Source organism: Mustela nigripes, chromosome 1, assembly GCF_022355385.1.
Source record: "Mustela nigripes isolate SB6536 chromosome 1, MUSNIG.SB6536, whole genome shotgun sequence".
In the NCBI taxonomy this organism is placed as follows: domain Eukaryota; kingdom Metazoa; phylum Chordata; class Mammalia; order Carnivora; family Mustelidae; genus Mustela; species Mustela nigripes.
Window position 1 is genome coordinate 204,168,539 of NC_081557.1, and position 21,583 is coordinate 204,190,121.

The 21,583-nt window shown below is 44.0% G+C and overlaps 1 protein-coding gene across 2 annotated transcripts in view; it reads left to right on the plus strand.

Moving 5' to 3' along the window:
• Positions 1-21,583, plus strand: part of GRK4 (G protein-coupled receptor kinase 4) — a 102,432-nt gene that overhangs the window by 51,119 nt on the left and 29,730 nt on the right. Inside the window, exons 4-7 of one of the 2 annotated variants that reach the window (XM_059379932.1) lie at positions 4,219-4,311; positions 5,363-5,426; positions 8,944-9,084; positions 15,230-15,420. In XM_059379932.1, coding sequence (XP_059235915.1) covers positions 4,219-4,311; positions 5,363-5,426; positions 8,944-9,084; positions 15,230-15,420 — 489 coding nt within the window. The remainder of the gene's footprint in view (positions 1-4,218; positions 4,312-5,362; positions 5,427-8,943; positions 9,085-15,229; positions 15,421-21,583) is intronic. The other variant, XM_059379939.1, reaches the window with a different exon arrangement.

A 21,583-nucleotide genomic window follows, 5' to 3' on the forward strand; every position in this document is an offset into this window, starting at 1 on the left:
CTGCATCTTGTTTCAGAGATCTGTGTTTCCCTGGTGTAGAGATCAGCAGCTATGGAGTGGAGGGTATGTCCCCTGTGCTCTGAGACAGAGTGCCAGCAGCCAGGCTACCCCTGTGCCACATCTCATGTCGTTAGTCATATCTGCGTGGCTGTGCCTCTTCGTAGGCAGTGTGCGGCAACACTGCCCTGTCCATGTTTCCTGAGGATGACGGGAGTAGGGCAGAGCCTCAGTAAAGCCATCCTGGGCTGAGGGTCTGGCCCAACCCCTGGAAGACACCCTAGAGACAGGAGCAGGATGGAAGGGGATAGCCACAGGCTGGAGACAGTCCCCTGTGCTGACATACTTACAGGCAGCAGAGCAGGACCTCCTCCAGGAGCAGCTTCACTGGGGCAAGGCAGGCCATCTATCATTGGCCTTTTCAAGGTCACTGCCAGAAGCACATTATTTCAGTCTGTCTGGCTGCTGTAGCAGATACCACAGACAGGGAGACATCTGTCTCCCATAGCCCTGCAGGCTGGAAGCCCGTGGCCAGGGCGCCAGCGTGGTCCAGCTCTGGGAAGGCCCCTCTTCAGCAGTCTGTGGCCTCATGTGACAGGAGGGACAGGGGAGCTCTCTGGGGTCTCTTTCATAAGAGCCCAAATCCAAATCCATTCAGAGAGGCTCCACCTTCCAAATACCATCACCCTCAGATTTAGGTTTCAGCCTAGGACTTCTGGGGGGACACACACTCAGTCTGCAGCACACATCATCGTGACTCACCATTCCGAAAGCCAGGCACCCATGTGCCAGGGAATACGCACATCTCATTTTCAGCTGTGGAAAGTACACACCATGAATAACAAGCCCCTGAGGTCATGCGGGGGAAGTCACGCTGCTTAGAGGGCTGGCCAGGCGGCAGGGCAGAAGGGTCCTTTCCTGCCCCTAGGTCTGGGCTGTGTGTCCGCATAGGGCTACCTGTGCTGTCGCTGGGATCCAGCTCTCTAGTGTGGACGACATTTCACTTCCTAGCACTTGCAAGCTGGTTTCCTGATTTCTCTTTTTACCTCTAGCCTTAGGTTCTTCACTGATATGTCTGTTCACCAAATCTGTTCGTATTTTTAACCCTCTGATTAGGCACTTTTCCAATTCCGTCCTGTTGTTCAAGAACGGGGTGGTATACATGACCGTGTCAGACTGCCCACAGGTCTGGCTCCTGCTCTGTGTATCCACTTCAAGATAGGGACTTAAAAGTCACTCATATTTAAATAAGTTTTAGTTCTTAGCCCTCAGTCTGTTTTGATTAGCTCACCTGACTGATGGCGGTTTATTCCTTATATTCTAACTCAGTGCCTGTCACTGGCCAGCTGCTGTGCCATGCTCTGGCTAACAGGGACCTTAGCAGGATCCACTGCAGGAACAAGGACTTACAGAGTTCCCTGCTGTTCTGGCTTGTTTCCGTATTGTAAACCTTCCTTGCCCCAAAAGCCCTCTTCCTCACTTTGGATTCCAGAGTACTGATGCCGCATAATGAACATAAATGTTTCCTTTAGACTCCCTGCTGTTTTCTGAAAGAAGCTGTAGTGAGAGGCAGCACAGCTGCCTTAGTGGGGAGCCTCAGGATGGGGCTCAGCACTGTCTGCTTGTCCCTCTCTCTCTCTCAAACAAATAAATAAATAAATAAAATCTTTTTAAAAAGGTGTGTGCAGGGGCGCCTGGGTGGCTCAGTGGGTTAAGGCCTCTGCCCTCAGCTCAGGTCGTGGTCGCGGGGTCCTGGGATCAAGCCCCTCTTCGGGCTCTCTGCTCAGTGGGGAGCCTGCTTTCCTTCCTCTCTCTGCCTGCCTCTCTGCCTACTTGTGATCTCTGTCTGACAAATAAATAAATAATTAATTAATCTTTAAAAAAAAAAAATGTTGTGTTCAGTAGGTTTATTTCTTGGACTAGACCAGTGGGGCAGAGTCTGTTGTTTTTGAGATGAGGAGTATTAGGAAGTGAAACTGAGAAGCACTGGTAAGTAGTCATCAGCTTATTCATTTATACAGACTGAAATAGACAATTATATTAGAATAAGTTGATATTGTGTGCTCCTTCTCATGGAAATGCGCAAACACCTCTGCAAGGATGATTTAACCAAGTCGACAATATCAGAATCTTTGCCCTGGTCCATAAAGACTTGGAGTTGGGCTGCTCACGTGCTCAGAAGGCAAAGGTGTTCCTAAAGGCAGGGAGCAGGCCCTCCCTCTCGCTCTACTGCGACAGGAGGAGGTGGTCGAGGGAGCATGCAGAACACTGCTCAGGTCTCCGAGTATATGTAGCAGCAGTGTCAGATCTTCTGATATTTGGACACCTTCCGATGTCTATTACACTCTTAAAAATGATTGAGGACCCAAAGAACTTTTGTGTATGTGGCTTACATTTGTTTTTTTTTTAAGATTTTATTTTTGGGGGTACCTGGATGACTCAGTGGGTTAAAGCCTCTGCCTTCAGCTCAGGTCATGATCCCAGGGTCCTGGGATCAAGCCCCACATCAGGCTGTCTGCTCAGCAGGGAGCCTGCTTCCCTTCCTCTCTCTCTCTGCTTGCCTCTCTGCCTACTTGTGATCTCTGTCTGTCAAATAAATAAATAAAATCTTTAAAAAATTTTTTTTATTTTTAACCTGACAGATCACAAGCAGGCAGAGGCAGGCAGCTAGAGAGAGGGAGTGCAGGCTCCCTGCTGAGAGCCTGATGTGGGGCTCAATCCCAGGACCCTGAGACCAGGACCCTGAGACCAGTACCTGAGCCAAAGGCAGAGACTTGACCCACAGAGCCACCCAGGCATGCCTTTGGCTTACGTTTTTAAAAAAGACACAAACCTTCCACTAGCCATCAGAGCAATGATGTCACATGTCTTGTGCTTCTGGAAAACCCCTCTGTGAAAACAAGGTTTTTGGTTTTTAAAGGCACATGATGTCTTAGCATGATCACAAATATAGTTACATTGTTAACCCCACCCCCCAAGTCCATAGGGATCCTTAGAACACATTCTGAGAATCACTGTGCTATAATATTAGTTAGGCCAAGAATTTTTTAATAACCTCCTTTAACAAAATAAAGTAAAATCAAGTGGCTTGCTAAGAATTCTAACAGTCAGTAAAAATGCTGGAATTATTCCCAAGCCTCTTGAGTCTAGTAGCAGGTCTAGTAGCAGCTCCCAATGAAAACTATGATCTTTTTCCATTTGGGTTTTTGTCCATGCTTGGGAGATCCTTTCCTTCTTCCTTCATCTGGTTGACTTCTACTTCAACTCAGACACCACCTTCACCAAAGTGTCCTGAGTATATCCTCTCCCAGGGGAGGTGTTCTGGGCACACCAGGCACTGAGCCACCCAGGTGCCCCTAATGAACTGTTTTAAATAATAGACTACATTCTGTCCCTTACCTACTCTATAAATACGAATTTTATTACTTCTGTAATAGATATAAAATAATATTTATATAATAATATAAAATTGTATACATTTTGTAATAATATAAAATTGTATAAATTTTATAAAATTCTAAATAAAACTTTAGGAGCATGGCTAATTGTTAAAATTTCTTCTGGAAATATATAGCATAAAATAGTTCATTGGAGGGTGCCTGGGTGGCTCAGTGGGTTAAAGCCTCCGCCTTTGACTCAGGTCATGATCTCAGGGTCCTGGGATTGAGCCCCACATTGGGCTCTCTGCTTGGTGGGGAGCCTGCTTCCCTTCTCTGCCTGCCTCTCTGTCTACTTGTGATCGCTCTCTGTCAAATAAATAAAATCTTAAAAAATAAAAATAAAAACATAGTTCACTGGGTGCTTTAGTCTCACTGTTAAAAAAAAGGTTCTGTCACATATTAACATTTTCTACAATATGACTATTATAATCATTTAGATACTCATTCTAATCTTATATACCAAATGTTTACCAACCCTACTGAAACACAGGTGCTTGGATGCATGTGTGCATGCACACACACACACCCCTTGAATACATATATATAAAAAGAAACTTTGAGTTTGGGAGGGTAAACAATTTCATTTCTTTTGAATTCTTGCCTTCATATTTTTACTGATAACATCAGGAATGAATGTGGAATTCTATAATTGCAAAATTTGATGTATTTAATTATGTAAAATGATTGACTTCCCATACCCAGTGTTGATGAATATGCTGAAACAGTTATTTTCATATTGTAATGCAATAAATGTATATAATTACGTAAAATCTTTTTCTAGAATTGTCCATAATTACTTAAGTGGAGAACCATTTGAAGCATACAAAGAAAGCTCATATTTTTCTCGCTTTCTACAGTGGAAATGGTTGGAAAGGTATGTTCTGATTTAAAATTCAACAAGAACAAGTAGTAACTTCTCACAATATATACTGATTAATGTATACTTTTCCATCTCTCAAGATAATATTGGAAATCTTGGGCTGGATATGGTATTGCACAGAAATTATTAATATGTGTTATGTAATTTCTTCTGATTTAGTTAACTCTTTTCTCTCCTTTTAAAATGACAGTCAGCCCTATGGACACAGTAGTTAGGAAATAAAACATATTCTAGATTCACAGAAATAGAACCTGAAGTGCACTGGTTCGGTCTTGCGGGACTAGCCGCATAGATTCGGTCAAGGGACTTGACCTTCATGAGCGTCAGGTGCCTGAAAACAGAGGTAATTCTAGAGCTGCCTACGAAGGGCATGCTTAGTCAGTGTGGTTTTGACAATGGTTATTGATTGGTTAGATTTCCAGTTCTGCTTCATTTACGTTTCTTTTGAGATGTTGAGTATCAACACCTGGGTTGAGGTTCTTTTCCCATAGGGCACTGTGCTGTAGATTGTTGCTTTCCTCCGAGGCTCTCCGATAGGCCCCATACATACCATGTCATGATGGGGACTAGCTGCTGACCTTCTTGTGATTGGACCGTTCTAGATCTATCTTCAGTGTTTTCAGTCAATTTTCAATGTTAGCATTTGCTTATTTCTCTCTCTCTTTTTTTTTTAAGATTTTATTTATTTATTTGACAGAGATCGCAAGGAGACAGAGAGGCAGGCAGAGAGAGGGAAGGGAAGCAGTCTCCCTGCTGAGCAGAGAGCCTGATGCAGGCCTTGATCCCATGACCCTGAGATGATGACCTGAGCAGAAGGCAGAGGCTTTAACCCACTGAGCCACCCAGGCGCCCCTGCTTAGTTCTCTTAATGTCATGGAAGGAGTCCCACCGGAGGAAACCCTTGCCTCAGGCACTCCCTTTGAACAGCGCAGTGTCATAAGGAAGGCCAGGACAGGAGCTAGGTAGGCTTTTGGCTTTTAAAATAACAATGTGATGTGACACCTGAAACTGAAGCTTTTTTTTTTTTTTTTTTTTTTTAAATTAGGCAACCAGTAACAAAGGACACATTTAGACATTACAGAGTTCTAGGAAAAGGCGGATTTGGTGAGGTAAGTAATACGGGAATAGCTATAAGCAATACTTCTAGAAAAGTAAAACAGCAAGGTACCTGAGAGACATGAATGTGTCAGCTTTACCAATACCTTTATTTCCTTACTGGGTATTTTGGGAATGATTTAGCCAATCACGAGAATTAAGATTGAAACTTCAAACAAAAGTACTTTGCTACCTGCTTTTGGAAGATTCAGATCTTCGTGATTTTTTTTTTCACTATATGTTTCTTAAAAAGTTATTTCCCCGCATCCGATTATTTGACATTCAAGCTCAGTTTGTCCTGATGGAAAAGATGTTTCTTTCCATATTGCCAAATTTCTTTTTTTAAAAAAAATTTTTAAATTAACATATAATGTATTATATGCCCCAAGGGTACAGGTTTGTGAATATCAGGCTTACACGCTTCACAGAACTCACCATATCACATACGCTCTGCAATGTCCATAGCCCAGCCACACTCTTTACAGCCCCTCCCCTGGCTACCCTTAGTTTGTTTTGTGAGATTAAGAGTGTCTTATGAGTTTGTCTCCCTCCCGATCCCATCTTGTTTCATTTTTTCCTTCCTTTCCCCCCCAAATCCCCTACTTGGCCTCTCAAATTCCTCATTTTGGGGAGATCATATGATAATTGTCTTTCTCTGATGACTTATTTTGCTCGCATAACACCGTCTAGTTCCATCCACGTTATTGCAAACGGCAAGATTTCATTTCTTTTGATTGCCGAATTTCTGTTGCTCTATTACCATAATTTAAAACTAGCCTAAAAGCTGATGTAGTACAGAGTATATTATTGAATGTGCTTATTAATCTCAACTCTATGTGGACATGTATGTGCTTCCACACCTATATCAAAAGATACTAGAAAATGTGTAAATTTAGGAAAATCCTAAGAAAACTACTTAGGTAGTTGGTGGTAGATGGTTGGTTGGTAGATGATCCAGTATGATGGCTCCCCTAGATAGAGACTGTTGTGCAGGTCGGACAAAGAATCACAGGCAGTTCTGGTTAGGTCATTAAAAGAGGTGTTAATTGCCTCATTTATTGTCTGGAGTGCTCATATTCAGTGCCAGCTTGTGATTGAAATCACCCATGCTCCCAAATTCCCAGGGAAGGCCTAAACCAAAGCCTCAGAGATCCCTCAACGTGCATTAGGAAGCAGACCTAAGAGGTCTCATCCCACAAGGGAGGCCTGTCCTCCATCTGGGCTCGGTATGGAGAGACATCGGCTCACATCATCATTACCTCAGGGGAAGAAGAGCAGTGTTGTGCCTGACACAGTTCTGGAGACCTGTTGGAGCATTTCCAGTGAGCCATCCACACACTTACTATAACCGTTCCAGGCCAGAGATTCTGTAAGAAATGCATCCTCTGCTTGAATACCTCCTCAAGCAGACAATTTACTCATGCTTTTTAATTCGTGCTAGTCTGCCTTTTGTGATGTCCAAATGTGGAACTCAGATTCTGTCCAAGAACAGAGGATGGTCCAAGCTCTTGTGTTTACAAAAGAATGTAGTTCTAGTTAGAGCCACATGGAGGTTTTAGCCATGGACGCAGTAGTAATGTGTTAGCAAATTTTAACTGTTGTGAAAGACTTGGTGTATTTATATTTATAGATTATTTTTTTAACACATTTACTTGTGTTTCCACACAAAAGATTGTACGGATGGATACACAGTTCTGGTTTTTCACAAACCTGTTCTTGACGTGCCATTTGTTACACTGAGTCTGTGGGGGAGCAAATAGTCCGTTTCCATTGTGTGTCCCTGTCAGAGGAAACCCCATGACCCTAATGCAGGCAGCCTCAATGCCTTTGAAGTCCAAATTCCAGTGGTGGATTTACTTTTTCCAAATGCTAACACCTCTTTCAGTGAGTTTGCTAGGACAAACATTTTGGTCTTAGTTTGTTGACCACAGTGCTTTCCTATAGGCTTCAAGTCCCCTGGAATAGATTTGTAGGGTCCTGCAGCGGCACCAAGGTTAAAGAGTTGGTGGTGTCTCTGCGCTCAGGGCCGCAGAGGCAGCACAGATCCGTGGAGAGGACTCGTGGGCAGCAACTGGGCTTGCTTCCGGCTGTGTGACTGCAGCCTCCCCATTTCCTCCTCCCCACGACAGGGAGACGATCCCTGCTACGAATGGGTCTTCGTGTCCAGATGAGAGTACAGTGTCCGGTCCTCTTACTTCTTCTCCCTTCTCTTTCTTTAACTTGGCAGTTCCACTTAAAAGAATCTGTGATAGGGGTGCCTGGGTGGCTCAGTGGGTTAAAGCCTCTGCCTTCAGCTCAGGTCATGATCCCAGGGTCCTGGGATCAAGCCCCAAGTCGGACTCTTTGCTCAGCAGGGGGCCTGCTTCCTCCTCTCTCTCTGCCTGCCTCTCTGCCTACTTGTGATTTCTGTCGTCAAATAAATAAATAAAATCTTAAAAAAAAAAAAGAATCTGTGATAAAGAGATATACCAAGATTAATGTGCCAAGACTTAATGGTGAGAAAATGAGTAAATAAATTTTGGAGAAGTCAGATATTGGGAGAACTTTAATGGTGAGAAAACAGTCACACTGTAAGATGAAAACAGGAGATTATAAAATATTTTCTATTCTATAATATAAGGTCAGGTTCTCCACCCAAAATTCAGGAGGATTCACATGGCTACATGGTTATCTTGGAATTCCAGTGAGTTTTATCATTGTCCTTACTAATACTTCTCCACAATGAACTTTATTTTCCACAATGAACTTTACATTTTATCATCAAGATCATGTTACTGATGGATTAAAATGATACATGTTTCATGTTTGCTTATAAGGAGACTGTATCTGTGTATGTGTGGTATGTACATGTGTTATGCGTGTGAGGTGCATACGTGCCTGTGGTATGCGGTAGGTGTGTGTGGGGAGTGTGTGCATGTGTGTGTGTGCAGTGGGTATGTCTGAGGTGCGTGTGGTGAGTGTTTGTGTGGTATGTATGTGGCAGGTGTGTGTAGGTGTGTGGTGTGTGTGTCTGTGTGTATGGGTGCTCGGGCAGTGGATGGGAGTCAAAGGAAACAAGGTAGCCCCATGTTGACAGCCCAGAAGCTGTAGGATAGCTACTTGGAGCTCATTATAGCCCCATCTCCACTTCTGTATTTTGGACATTCTTTCCTAGTGGGAAGGTAAGTGATGTGTAAATAATATTTTAATAACTAAGCATGAAAGTGTATGAATTCTATGCAATATCTTTTCTTATATTCTTAAATTTTTAAAAGAAAGAGGATACAGTTTAGTTTTGAACATTGTGGTCTTGGGCAAGGACTGAAGGACCCAGGGAGACCCTGGCTGACCCAACATGGTGTGATCACCTGTGGGCAGCAGGCAGAGCGTGACCCCCTCATCCCCTGTCCAGTCCACTAGCCCCTTGCGACTCTTCACCGGTGGGGCTGATCCTGGAGAAACGGGGTTTGGTTGCTGGTGGTAGTGGTGATGGTGGCGGCCTAAGAGGTGGCAGGTGTGTAGAAACCTTTTTTCCACTTTTTTAAAAACTAGGTTTGTGCCTGTCAAGTGCGAGCTACAGGAAAGATGTATGCATGTAAGAAGCTAGAGAAAAAAAGAATAAAGAGGAGGAAAGGTGAAGCCATGGCTCTCAATGAAAAGAGAATCCTAGAAAAAGTGCACAGCAGATTTGTAGTGAGTATCTGGGTTTAGTCCTTGCTGGGGATGGTGCGGTGAGGACCGCTTTCCTGGGCATCCCTGCTACTGGGCCCACCGGCACTGCCTCCACGCCAGCAGGGGTGTGGGCTGGGCTGCCTGGGCTGGTGGTGGGGATGGAGACCGGGGACAGTCTGGTTGTGCTGGTGGCCTCTTCCCTATCCATTTCTTACTGAACACAAACACAAAACAGTGGGGCCTGGTCTGTGGGTTTCTCCTTACACCCCGCATCAGGCTGTTACCAGTCAGGGCCCTCCCCTCTCCCAGGAGGCAGTGCTCATCCTGGGCTGTGGGACCACTGCCTCTGGAGCCTGAAGGCACTGTCCTGAGTCCTTGTCTCGGTGAGACCGCAGTCTGACACCAGCCCAATGTACTGCTCACTTTCGGCTAGGGTTCCCCAAACGTATGGAGTGTCAAGTCCCACCTTCTCCGTGTCAGGCAGGGTTCAGATGAGCGGGCCTGGGGTGAAACCGGGACTCTCCCATGCCCTGTGCTGTGCATGAGGTGCTGTGATGTTCATCCCCAAACTTAGCTACTGTCCCCCACTTCGTGTCTCCTGGAGCATCTGTGGCAACAGGTGGGTCTGTGTGAAGGGGGAGAGGGAAAGAAAACGTAGGAAAGGACTTGTGGTGTCATGCTTACTTCCTCCAAATCACTTCTGTCTTAGGACTGAGGTTTGCTGCTTTGTGCTGGGGGACAGACTTTGCACAGAGTGGCCTGCACTGCCGTCCTCTACATTTCCTTGTGGGGGTGACAGGTCTTTCCTTGTGCATTCCACGAAAATCTTTAATACAACTGGCTTGTCATGGAGTTCTTTCAATATGCTTGTGTAACTACCTTGAAAAACAGAAATCCATAACCTACCTTTGTTAAAGGGACATAATACCACTGGTTTATTCTGTTTAAAGGAAATATTTTTGTTTCTGTATTCTTGGCCTGTCCCAAGAAACCTGGAAATATTTTCCTTCATCCTTTTTTTCCCTAAATGGGGAAAAATTAACAATATCTTGTTAATTTCAAGTGTACATCGTAGTGATTCCATATTTTCATGCATTTTGAAATGATCCCTGTGATAAGTCTAGTTACCATCTATCACCACTCTGTTATTCCAGTATTATCAACTATATTTCCTATGTTGTACATTACATCTCCCTGACTTATTTTATAACTAGAAATCTGTACCTCTGTTTTTTAAAGTTTGCTTATTTATTTAAGTAATCTCTACATGCAACATGGGGCTTGAACTCATGAGCCCGAGATCGAGTTGCATGCTCTTGTGAATGAGCCAGCCAGGTAGGTGCCCTGAGGTTTGTACCTCTTAATCGCTTCCGCTTCCTTTCTGTCCCCCAGCCCCTCCTACTCTGTTAATCAACAGTTTGTTCTCTGTGCCAGAGTCTGTTTCTGTTTTGTTTATTAGTTTGTTTTGTTTCTAAGATTCCGCATATGAGTGAAAGTATATGGCATTTGTCTTTCTCTGGGTGACTTATTGCACTTAGTGGGCATCATACCCACTACGTTTGTCCATGTTTTGGAAGTGGCAAGATTTCAGCCTTCTTTATGGCTGAGTCATATCACATTGTCTGTATAGACCACATCTTCTGTATCTTTTCATTTGTGGGTGGGCATTGAAGTTGCTCCCGTGTCTTGGTTGTTGTAAATAAGGCTGCGATGAACCTAGGAGCGCAGATAACCTCTCTGGATTGGTGTTTTCATTTTCTTTGGATAAACACCTAGAGGTACAATTGCTGGATCATACGGTATTTCTGTTTTTTCTTTTTTTAAAGATTTTATTGATTTGTGAGAGAGAGACAGATAGTGACAGAGATAGCGAGAGACAGCACAAACAGGGAGGAGAGGGAGAAGCAGACTTCCCACTGAGCAGGGAGCCCGATGTGGGGCTCAGTCCCAGGAGCGTGGGATCATGACCTGAGCTGAAAGCAGATGCTTAACCAACTGAGCACCTGAGGCGCCCCTTGTTTTTCTTTTCTGAGCAACTTCCACACTGGTTTCCATGGTGGCTGCACCAACTTACATTTCCTCAACAGTGTACAAGGGTTCCTTTTCCTGCACATCCTTACCCACACTTGTTATTTCTTGTTTTTTTGATGCTAGCCATTCTGACATGCATGAAGTGAAATCTCATGGTGGTTTTGATTTGCCTTTCCCTAATGGTTAGTGATGTTGAGAGTCTTTTCATGTGCCTGTTGGCCATCGCTGTGTCTTCTTTAGAAAAACATCTGTTCGAGTACTCTGCCCATTTTCCCATCAGGTTATTTTTCATGTTAATTTATGTAAGTTTTAAAAAATATATTTTTAATATTATCCCCTTATCTGATACGTGATTTGCAAATTCTTCCATTCGGTGGGTAGCCTTTTCATTTTGTGGGTGGTTTCCCTCACTGTGCGGAAGCTTCTTAGTTTGTTGTAATCCCATTTATTTCAGCTTTTGTTGTTCTTGCCTCAGTAGACTGTGTCCCCCACCCCAAATATTGCTAAGACTGATGCCAAAGCACTTACTTCCTATGGTTTCTTCTAGGAGTTTTATGGTTTTACTTGTTATGTTCAAGTCTTTAATACATTTTGAGTTAATTCTTATGTGTAGTAGTAAAAGGTAGTGGTCCCGTTTCCTTCTTCTGCATGTGGCTGTCCAGTTTTCCCAAAACAAGTTACTGAATGGACTCTCTTTCCCCCGTTGTATGTTCTTGCCTCCTTTGTCATATATTAATGGACTATATATATGCATTTATTACTGGGCTCTCTATTCTATTCCACTGATCTGTGTGGTTGTTTTATACCAATACCATACTATTTTCATTACAGCCTGGTAATACAGTTTGAGATTGGGGGCACGATGCCTCCAGCTTTGGTCTTTTTTCTGCAGATTGCTTTGGCTCTTCAGAGTCCTGTTATTTTATACAAATTTTAGGATTATTTGTTCTCGTTCTGTGAAAAATGCTATTTGTATTTTGATAGGAATTACACTGAATCTGTAGATTACTTTGGGTAATATGGGCATTTTAACAATATTAATTCTTCCAATCTGTGATGATGGTGTATCTTACTGTTTTTTTTATTTTGTCTTCAATTTCTTTCTTCAGTCTCTTACAGTTTTCAGAGTATAGGTCTTTAACCTCCTTGGTTAAATTTATTCCTATGTATTTTATTACTTTGATACAATTGTAAATTGGATTCTTTTTTTTTTTTAAGATAAGTTTATTTATTTGAGAGAGGGAGTGTGCACATGTGAGTGGAGAGAGGGACAGAGGGAGAGAATCTCAAGCAGACTCCCCACTGAGTGTAGAGCCTGATGTGGGGCTTGATCCCACAACCCATGAGATCATGACTTGAGCCAAAATCAAGAGTCGGATGCTTAACGGACTGAGCCACCCTGGTGCCCCTGGGATTGTTTTCTTAATTTCTATTTCTGACTGCTTGTTATTAGCATATAGAAACACAACCTGCTTCTGTATGTTAATTTTGTACTCTGTGACTTTACTGAAATTATTAATTAGTTCTCAGATCTCTTTGGTGGAGTCTTTTGGGTTTTCTATATATAACATCATGTCATCTGCAAATAATTTTACTTCTTCCTTTCAATTTAGATGCCTTTTATTTCTTTTTCTTGCCTAAATGCTATGGCTAGGACTTTCAATACTATGTTGAGTAAAAATGTAAAGAGTGGGCATCTCTGTCTTGTTCCTTATCTTAGAGGAAAAGCTTATAGCTTTTCACCATTCAGGATAATGTTAGCTGTGGGTTTGTCATATATGACCTTTATTATGTTAAGGTATGTTCTTTCTATACCCACTTTATTGAGAGTTTTATCATAAATAGGTACTGAATTTTGTCATAAATTTTTTCTGGATCTATTAAGATGACCATATGATTTTCATCTTTCATTTTGTTAATATGGTGTACCACCTTGATCTATTTGTGGATGTTAAACCATCCTTGCATCCCTGGAATAAATCCCACTTGATCCTTTTAATATATTTTTGAATTGGATTTAGTAATATTTTGTTGAGGATTTTTACATCTATGTTCACCAGGGATACTGGCCTGTAATTTTCTTTTTTTTGTAGTGTCTTCATCTGGTTTCAGTATCAGGGTGATTCTGGCTTTGTAAAATGAATTTGGAAGCCTTCCTTCCTCTTTCAATTTTTTTTAGTATAGTTTGAAAGGATAGGTACTAACTCTTCTTTAAATGTTTGGTAGGGGGGCACCTGGGTGGCTCAGTGGGTTAAGCCTCTGCTTTCCACTCAGGTCATGATCTCAGGGTCCTAGGATAGAGCCCTGCATCAGGCTTTCTGCTCAATGGGGAGCCTGCTTCCCTGCCTCTCTCTGCCTACTTGTAATCTCTCTCTCTCTCTGTCAAATACATAAATAAAATCTTAAAAAAAAAATAAATGTTTGGTATGTGGTCCTGGGGTTTTGTTTCTTAGGAGTTTTAAAATTACTGCTTCAGTTTCATTACTGGTAACTGGTATGTTCATATTTTCTGTTTTTATGTGATTTGGTCATAGAAGATTGGGTTTCTAGGAACTTACCCATTTCTTCTAGGTTGTCCAGTATGTTGGTGTGTAATTGTTCATACTGATCTTTTATGATTCTTTGTATTTCTGTGGTGTCACCTGTAACTTCTCTTTCATTTCTAATTTTTAAAAGAATTATATATTTATTATTTATGAATCTAATTAGAAGTTTTTTGATTTTATTTATTTTTTCAAAGAACCAGGCTTTAGTTTAATTGATCTTTTCTATTGTTTTTAATCTCTATTTCATTTATATCCACTCTGATCTTTATTATTTTCTCCTTCTACTAACTTTGGGCTTTGTTCTTATTCTAGTTCCTTTAGATATAAAGTGAGATTGTTTATTTGGCATTTTTCTTACTTCTTGGAGAAGGCCTGTGTTGTTATGATCTTCTCTCTTAGAGCTGCTTTTGCTGTGTCCCATAGGTTTTGAAAAGTTGATTTCCATTTTATTTGTCTTAATGTAGTTTTTGATTACCTCTGTGAGTTTTCCTTCATCCTTGATTATATTTTTTTCCTCTATGTTTACAGTTGATCAATGGGTCATGACCTGAACCTGTGTCAACCTCCTTCCCACAGCCCACCCTGGCTTGCCCACAACATGGTTATGCACAGGGACAGGTCAACACTTTTTATATAATTTATTGTGTATCTAGCCAAGTTATTAGATACAATACTAGCCACAAATACTTAGAAAATTAAAACTTGTAATTGATACCATTTACAATAGCATCAAGAAACATCATAATCTAGGCAAAAATATATTAAAAATGTGCAAAACTTCTACACTGTGATCTAAAATGCCATTACGAGAAATTAAAGAAGATGAAATAAATGGAAGGATACCAGGTTTATGGATTAGGAGATAAAATGTATGAAGATATTTGTTTTCCCAAATTGATAAATAGATTAAATGGATTAAATGCAGCCCCAATCAAAATCCCAGCAGGATGTGTGTGTGTGTGTGTGTGTGTGTGTGTGTAAATTGACCTACAAACCAACAGAACAGTGGGCAAAAAACTTGGACAGGTATTTCACACAAGTAGTTCCAAATGAATAAATATATGAAAAAGTATGACAAGTGTTTCCTGTATTTGTATATACAGAGAAATGCACATTAAAACCACAATAAGAGACAACTATTCCTTCAGCAGCATTGACTGACAACATGAAATGCTGGAAGGATGTGCAGGGGCAAGACCTCTCTTGCACTGTGGGGAAGGGGGTATTAATTTTAATTTAACTTGTATGCTGAACATGGGTGTTCTAGAAGTGTGGAACATAAGTGCTCAACAATTAGAGCATACCTTTGATGAATCATGATCCCAAGTGTCTTTGTGAAGTTTTGCCATCTACCCACTTAGCTATAGAAAGTTCTCTCCTCTCAATATAGAACTCTGTAAGATCTTGGACAGCTAAAATGTCCAAGAAGCCCCAGATGCATGGAATGCATTTCGGTGAAGCATATGGGATTTGGGTGTTGTCGTGATAAACCTAACACGAAGTGTCTGAATAATGTTCACAAATAGAGGAAATCACCAAGGAATGAGCAGGTGTCTCTGCTTTGTTTTTTATTATGCTGTTGTCTTTAGGTTAGTTTGTGCTACACTTACGAAACCAGAGATTTCTTGTGCTTGGTGCTAACCATTATGAATGGAGGGGACTTGAAGTTTCACATCCACAACTTGGGCAACCCTGGCTTTGAGGAGGAGAGAGCTATTTTCTATGCCGCCGAGCTGTGCTGTGGCTTGGAGGATTTGCAGAGGGAAAGAATTGTGTACAGGTAAGAACAGCATGAACTCCTGGGGCCTGGGAGACTGTTCATCCTGAGCTTTAGGCTCCCACTGGGCTCCCTCCAGCCACCCAGGTGCCTGGGCAGGAGGGCTGTGGTGGAGCCCTTGGTGGCCATACATAGGGTCTGGTCACTCCCACCGTTGGGAATATGGTCAATCAGCAGTGGACCTTGGTTTTCATTTTAGTTCTCTTTGATCTCTAGTAGGTAGGTTTTATTTGTTAAGTTGATCAAATATAGGCAGTGTTAACTCATGTAAGCATGAGAAGAGCCCATTTCTAAATTAGTTCTATTTAGGACTCTGGGCTCTGTTCCAGCAAAATAGTGTAACAATTAAATGTCTCAAAATAATACTTTATTTTAATATTTTGCATCTTAGAATTCACTAAAGAAAATTTAATAGGTAGAATTAAATTAGTATGATCAAATATTTAATTTTAGGGAAAGCAGTCCCTCCAGTTACCCTTTGGGTATGGAGCTCCTGAGCTCTGACACCCTTCTCAACCCTTCCCTGTGTAGCTCTGTCCCTTCACCTCTGTAAGGACATCTACTTTCAGGTGTGGACCATTGCCTACGACCATTTCTGACCCTGCCATTTTCCCTACATTCCAAGGGGTCTGTGTATCCCCTGCCCTCACCTACCCCATCCAGTTGTTCACCAAATCAGACCTGGATGTTTCCCTACATCCAGGCTTTGGGGTCACTGGCTTAGTTCATGTCTTCCTCAGGTTACCTGGCAGGCAGACAGTTGAATGGTCTCGCTGATGCCAGTCTTGCCCCGGTTCCTGCTCTGTGCAACTGATGACAGGCTTTCCTGTGGTGTGGATCCCATCCTGTCATAGCATCCCTAGCTTGGAGCCCTGTGGGCCTGGCTCTCCTGACCCTGTATGGTGCCACCCCCTCTGGTTTCTCCAGCTGGGTGTCCTGCACCCCAAATGGGGGCTGTCTGCTTTTGTGATGTACTCGTACTTCTTGAGTGTCCTCACATCTTCATACCCTTGCACATGCGGCCTGTTGGTTGAAGGCCTTTCTTCTCTGCAGCCCCTCCGCCTGCATTCAGAGAAAGTGTAGCTCATCCCTAAGTTCCCCACCCTTGAGAATGGGTGTGTGTGCTCCCCGGGGGCATCCTCAGAGCACCCGTGTTGTCCCACTGGAGGGCTGGTCATTCCAGCTGCAAGCATCTCAGAAGCCCTTTCTTGGATCCCTATTCTCACGAACTCTTGGCTCTGTCTCACGTTGCCTGGAGGCACCTTAGGATCTCTCCAAGGCCGAATCACGGGCCTGGCCATGGGGCTGGGCAGTGCCTCTGAGGTGGTGCACCGGGGGCAGACTGCTGCCTTGGGAGCCATTCCCGTGGACACAGGCCATGTCACCACACTCACAAGGAGAGACAGGTGGCCCACAAAGCAGGGAGCAGGCCTGGAGGAGCTTGAATCCTCTTTCACTCTGGGAGCACCTGAGAGTTCAGTGCAGTTCAGTGCAGGTAAGCCCTTCTGCTTGCTTTCAGTGAAGATGTGCACCAGACCTCGTTTCATTGCTCGTGGCCTTACTGTGCTTCACACGCACTGCCTCTTTTACAGACGGAAGGTTTGTCACAACGCTGTGCTGAGCAGGTTCTGTCTGTGCTGCTTTGCCAGCCGCGTGGGCTCCCCTCATGTCTGCATCACGTGTCGGTCTTTCCTGCAGTGTTTCAAGCTGTTTCATTATTATACTTTTGACCGTGATCTCTGATCTCCGATGTTACTGTCATTTTTGTCTGGGGGCGCCACACGCAGCGTCCTTGTCTGGGGACACCACACACAGCGCTCACTGCCACACACAGTGGACGTAATCAGTGCATGTTGTGCGTGTTCTCACTGCTTCACCCACCGGCTGTTTCCCTCTTTCTCCTCCTCGGACCTCCCTGTTCCCTGAGACGCAGCAATATGGCAGTTAGGCCAAACAATGACCTGTAATGGCCTCTAAGTGCTCAAGTGAAAAGAGTCACACATAGCTCACTTGAAATGAAAAGCTAGAAATGATTAAGCTTAGTGAGGAAGGGATTTCTGAAGCCGAGATAGGCTGAAAGGTAGGCCTCTTGTGCCAAACAGCCACATTGCAAATATTAAGGAAAAGTTCATGAAGGAAGTTAAGAGCGCTACTCCAGGGACTACATGAATGATAAGAAAGCCAAACAGCCTCATTGCTGATAGAAAATTTGGGTGGTCTGGATAGGAGATCAGACCTGCCCCAGTATTCCCTTAAGCCAAAGCCTAATCCAGAGCAAGGCCCTGACTCTCAAGTCCAGGAAGGCTGAGGGAGGTGAGGAAGCCACAGAAGAAAATTCTGCAGCTAGCAGAGTGGGTTTGTGAGGTTTAAGGAGACACAGAGGGGCTGGGGGGAGCAGCACGAGCTGATGGAGAAGCTGCAGCAAGTTCTGCTGGTGATCCAGCTTGGATCGCCCATGGAGGTGGCTCCTAAACAGCAGATTCTCTACATGTAGACACAACAGCCTTATCTGGGGAGAAGATTCCATCTTGGACTGTCCTCGCCGGAGGACAAGTCCACCTGGCTTCAGAGGTTCAAGGGACAGGCTGGCTCCCCATTAGGGGCTAATGCAGCTGGTGACTTTCAGCTGAAGCCGGTGCTCCTTTACTATTCTGGAAATTCTTAGAACCCCTAAGAATTGTGTTAGCTCTCCTGTGCCCATGCTCTACCCATGGAACGAGACAGTCTGGACGACAGCCTATCTGTTCACAGTGAGATTTACCAAACGTCTCAAGCCCACTGTTGAGACCTACTGCTCAGAAGAAAAGGTTCCTTTTGAAGTATGACTGCTCATTGAAGTTGTACCCGGTCACCCAAGAGCTCTGGTGACATACGGCGAGATGAGTGCCGTTTCCCTGCCTGCGAACACTGTGTCCATTCTGCAGCCCACGGAGCAAGGAGTAATTTTGACTTGGAAGTCTTATCATCTAAGAGACACATTTTGCAAGGCAGTTAATGCCATGGATGGTGATTCCTCCACTCGATCTGGGTGGGGTACATTGAGAATCTTCTGGGAAAGATTCACCATGCCAGACGCCAAAATGTTCCCATGGCTCAATGTCAATACTAACAGGAGTTTGGAATAAGTGAGCTCCAGCGCTGGTGAGGACATTGAGGGGTTCAAGACCAAGTGGAGGAAGTCACTGCAGATGTGGTGGAAACAGCCAGAGAGCCAGAAGTGGAGCCTGGAGAGGCGAGCGACCTGCTGCCCTCGCAGGATAACAATTGCACAGGTGAGGACGTGCTTCCGTGGAGGAGCAAGGAAGGTGATTTCTTGAGCTGGAGTCTGCTTCTGGTGACGATGCTGTGGAGATGGTTGAAATCTGACAAGGACAGACACTTAGAACATTGCATGACCTTAGTTGATAAGGTGGCAGGGCTTGAGAGGACTGGCTCCAGTTTGGAGAGGAGTTCTGCTGTGGGTGAAATGCTACCAGATACCGCTTGCTGCAGAGAAATCATTTGGGAAAGGAAGAGTCCATCAGTGCAACAAATTTATTCTCTTGTTTTAAGAAACTGCCGTAGACACCCCAACCTTCAGCAACCCCCACTGTGATCACTCAGCCACTGTCAGCATCGAGGTAAGACCCTCCAGCAGCAAAAGATTACAGCTTGCTGAAAGCTCAGATGATGGTTGGCAGTAAAGCATTTTTTAATTAAGGCATTCATTGTTTAGGGGTCACCTGATGGCTCAGTCGGTTTAGCGTCTGTCTTTGGCTCAGGTCATGATCTCAGGGTCCTGGGATGTAGCTCCACATCCGGCTCCCTGCTCAGCAGGGAATCTGCTTCTCCCTCTTCCTCTTTCCTTCCCCCTGCTCCTGCTCTTTCTCGCTCTCTCTCACACTCTTTCTCTCTCAATAAATAAATAAATTTTTAAAAAGGTATTCATTGTTTTGTTAGACATAATGCTACTGTACACTTAATGGGTCTCAGTGTAGGGCAAACATAACTTTAATATGCACTGGGAAACCAAAAAATTCGTTTGACTCATTTTTTTGTGATAGTCACTGAATTTTGACTGCCTAGACCAAATCCCTGTATCTCTAAGGAGTGCCTCATTACCGGATTGGTTAGAAGATTTTCTTTTCCTCTAGCCTTTCACCTTGGGCTCCCGCTTGCCCTCAGACAGAGCAGGGGAAAGGCATGGGCTGGCCAGCACTTAGTGGGAACTTAGTGCATGTCCACAGCATCCACCAGTAGGAGGCGCCTGCCATTTGTTAAATGGATGACCCGTGGCTTTCAGCCTCTAATGATGCGTCCCCTCCCTTAGGGGCCTGTGAAGCACCACTTTCATTCTTTGAAATTATTTCTTGTAGTCAGAAGTTGCCTCTTGACAACCTTTATCAGACCAGGTACCAGAAAGATGACCTTTCTTTTTGCAGACGGATGGTACAAATAAGAATCCTCTATCATCTCAGCACTCTGAGGTCAGAGAGGAGGCACGGAGGCTTGGCTTTGAGCCACCTGTAGGGTACAGCATGTTCCTAGTCAGAAGGAGAGCCCAGGAGCCTCTTACCCTCGTCTGTGGGAGCTGCTCCAGGTGTGCCAGGCCTCACAGGCTTGCAGAATTCTTTCTAGTATAAATGATTTAAACTGGACCCAGGCCTGATCAGGGAAGGCTTTCGGGAGGACCTGGGACTCACCTGGCAGCTTGGCTAGATGGCTAAGATCAGAGCAGAGGGTAAAGGGATCATTCTTTTGGGGGAGATGTACGCCGCGAGTGCCTACTGGAGAAAGTGAGTAGAGGAGTCCACCTAAACCAGAGTGATCATAAAGACAGGAGGATGGGGCGCCTGGGTGGCTCTGAGGTGGGTTAAAGCCTTTGCCTTCGGCTCAGGTCATCATTCTGGCTTCCTGGGATCAAGCCCTGCATCGGGCTCTCTGCTCGGCGGGGAACCTGCTTCCCTTCTTTTCTCTCTGCCTACATGTGACCTCTGTCTGTCAAATAAATAAATTTAAAGATTTTTTTAAAAAAAAGGAGGAAGGAAGAAGCAAACTTGTTGGCTTTCTGCTGCCCACCAGGCCCTACGGTGTGCCCTTCACATCTGTTCTTTATTTGGAGAACATGTTAAAATAGTTGCTAAAATGCCGTAGCATCCTAGAGGCCCTCCCCTTTTTTTCCAGATACGATTTTCCTGGAGCATTTCATCTTTTTTTTGTCTGTCATCCTCTGCTGTTTGTTCAGATAAAATGCCTGAAACAACATTACGACGAACCACAGAGGAGTGCTAGGCTCAGGGCGGTGTGGGCACAGCCCTTCCAGGAGGGCAGGTGAACAGCAGGGAGGTGGCATCTGACCGTGTTGAGTGGCCCAGGTGTGTGGTTTTGGGGTATAGTAGTTTGTGTCATACCTTTAGATACATCTACTTGTAACATGGCTTTGTGTAAATTGTTCGGTGAGAAAAAGTGAGGGAAAGAAATCAAGTGTGCATATAGAGAGAGCCTTGAGAGATCATAGTTTTCAGTGTGCAACCATATATCTAAGAAGTGAGCTGTTTGATTCAAACAAACAATACATAAAGACACAGGTGTGGGCATGCATTTCCAATCCAGCTGGGTACTTTCCCTTCCAGCATCTTTTCATGACATTTTGCCCGTTCATTATGCGAAAGTTGGAAGGGGACTCTTGCCTTTGGGGTTTTAAATGTCCTTTAAAAATTAACCGAGGAAGGAGGCTCCGGGAGGCTCAGTCGTTAGGCGTCTGCCTTCGGCTCAGGTCATGATCCCAGGATCCTGGGTTTGAGCCCCACAGTGGGCTCCCTGCTCATCAGAAAGCCTGCTTCTCCTTCTCCTACTCCCCCTGCTTCACCGCCCCCCATGTGTAAAATAAGTGAATAAATAAAAATCTTTTAAAAAATTAACTGAGGAACATAGTTTCTGTAAAATCAGATCAACTGAAATGCTTTTCGTTAGGGACAGACCCCGTGAGTGCCCTAACACCATTTGAATATTAACATGCGGGAATGACTAATTCCTTATTAAATAGCACTTGAGTCTATGGACAGTGTGGTTGATCCTTGAACAGATGGAGATTAGAGCATCAACCCAGTCGAAAATCCACATGTAACTTTTGACGCCTCCAAAATTTTGCTACTCATAGTCTGCTGTTGCCTGGAAAGCTCACTGA